The sequence below is a fragment of the Onychostruthus taczanowskii genome, unplaced genomic scaffold (assembly GCF_017590055.1).
Source record: "Onychostruthus taczanowskii isolate IOZ18803 unplaced genomic scaffold, ASM1759005v1 scaffold503, whole genome shotgun sequence".
NCBI classification, from domain to species: Eukaryota; Metazoa; Chordata; class Aves; order Passeriformes; family Passeridae; genus Onychostruthus; species Onychostruthus taczanowskii.
Genome location: NW_024502603.1, coordinates 12,985 through 15,212, shown reverse-complemented (window position 1 = coordinate 15,212; position 2,228 = coordinate 12,985). Strand labels below are relative to the sequence as shown.

At 66.8% G+C, this 2,228-nt stretch overlaps 1 protein-coding gene across 1 annotated transcript in view; it reads left to right on the top strand.

Annotated features, from left to right (window-relative positions):
- Nucleotides 1-6: 6 nt before the first annotated feature.
- Nucleotides 7-2,228, top strand: part of OTUD5 (OTU deubiquitinase 5) — a 9,427-nt gene continuing 7,205 nt past the window's right edge. Inside the window, exon 1 of the mRNA XM_041416131.1 lies at nt 7-177. Coding sequence (XP_041272065.1) covers nt 61-177 — 117 coding nt within the window. The 5' untranslated portion in view covers nt 7-60. The remainder of the gene's footprint in view (nt 178-2,228) is intronic.

The window sequence follows — 2,228 nt, the reverse complement described above, 5'->3', positions numbered from 1 at the left end:
GGCGGGGCCGGGCCCAGCGCGGGCCCCGCGGGGTCGGGCCCCGGCGGGATCGGGCTCGGCATGGGGCTGGGCCCCGGCTGCGGCAGCCCCGGGCCCGACGAGGCGGGCGGCGGCTACAACAGCGAGGATGAGTACGAGGCGGGCAGGGTGGAGATGGACCCGGCCACGGCCGAGCAGGTGCGGGGACAGCGGGGACACCGGGGGGCGTCAGGGGACAGCGGGGACACCGGGGGGGCATCAGGGACAGCGGGGACACCGGGAGGACCTGTGGGGACAGCCAGGGGGGACCGGGGACACTGAGGGACACTGGGGGATACCGGGGGGACATCCGGGGACACTGAGGGACACCGGGGGGACATCAGGGGACACTGAGGGGCACCGGGGACAACGGAGGGGCATCAGGGGACACTAAGGGACATCCAGGGACACTGAGGGACAGCAAGGGACACTGAGGGACAGCGGGGACACCGGGAGGACCTGTGGGGACAGCCAGGGGGGACCGGGGACGCTGAGGGACAGTAAGGGACACTGGGGGATACCGGGGGGACACTGGGGAGGACCTGGGGGGACAGCCAAGGGGGACCAAGGGACATCAGAGAGCACTGGGGGTGACAGCGAGGGACATCAGGGACACCGGGGGGGGCATCCGGGGACAGCCAGGGGAGACCGGGGGACATCAGAGAGCACCGGGGGGACACCGGGGGGGACAGCAAGGGGACACCGGGGGGACAAAGTGAGCACGAGGGTTGACGGCGAGGGACATCAGGGGACACTGGGGAGGACCTGGGGGCACAGTGAGGGGACAGCAAGGGACATCAGGGGACACCAGGGGGACATGAGGGACACCAGGGGGACATGAGGGACACCGGGGGGGACATGAGGGACACCAGGGGACACCAGGGGGACATGGGGGACACTGTGGGGACATGAGGGACACCAGGGGGCCATGAGGGACCTGCCGGGGTTCGCTGTCCCCGCGTTGTCACGCTCTTGTCCCCCCCCCAGTGCAGGGTTGTCGTTGTCCCCTTCTTGCCGCTGTTTGTCCCCAAATTGTCACCGCTTTGTCTCCCCCATCCCCCCTTTTGGGACCCCTCATGGACTGGGAGAGGATTGGGAGGGACTGGGAGAGGATTGGGATGGACTGGGATGGACTGGGAGAGGATTGGGGGGACTGGGAGGGATTGGGGGATACTGGAATGGACTGGGGTGGACTGGGAGGCACTGAAGAGGACTGGGGGGTAGACTGGGAGGGCACTAGGATGAACTGGAATGGACTGGGAAGGTACTGAGATGGACTGGGATGGACTGGGAGGGACTGGGAGGGTGCTCAGAACCCTGGGGGGACCAGGCTGCTGTCCCGTCTCCCCTCCCCCAGTGTCCCCAGGGCTGTCCCCAGTGTCCCTGTGGTGCTGTGCCCGTCCCCGCTGTGTCCCTAGTGTGTCCCCAGCGTGTCCCCAGCCCGTCCCTGCTGTGTCCCCAGCGTGTCCCCAGCTGTCCCCAGCTGTCCCTGTGTCCCCAGATGAAGAATGTGGATTATTTCTCCATCTCAGTGTCCCCAGGGCTCCCCCGGTGTGTCCCCAAGGTTTTCCCAGTGTCCCTGTGGTGCTGTACCTGTCCCTGCTGTGTCCCTGCTGTGTCCCCAGCGTGTCCCCAGCCTGTCCCCAGCCTGTCCCCAGCTGTCCCCTGTGTCCCCAGATGAAGAACGTGGATTACTTCTCGATTACTTCGTCCCCAGGGCTCCCCCAGTGTGTCCCCAAGGTTTTCCCAGTGTGTCCCCAGGGCTCTCCCAGTGCCCCTGTCATGCTGTGTCTGTCCCCAGCGTGTCCCCAGCCTGTCCCCAGCGTGTCCCCAGCCTGTCCCCAGCGTGTCCCCAGCCTGTCCCCTGTGTCCCCAGATGAACAACATGGATTACTTCTCCAGCTCAGTGTCCCCAGGGCTCCCCCAGTGTGTCCCCAAGGTTTTCCCAGTGTGTCCCCAGGGCTCTCCCAGTGCCCCTGTCATGCTGTGTCTGTCCCCAGCGTGTCCCCAGCCTGTCCCCAGCCTGTCCCCAGCCTGTCCCCAGCCTGTTCCCTGTGTCCCCAGATGAACAACATGGATTACTTCTCCAGCTCAGTGTCCCCAGGGCTCTCCCAGTGTGTCCCCAGGGCTCTCCCAGTGTCCCTGTCATGCTGTGTCTGTCCCCAGCCTGTCCCCAGCCTGTCCCCAGCCTGTCCCCAGCCTGTCCCCAG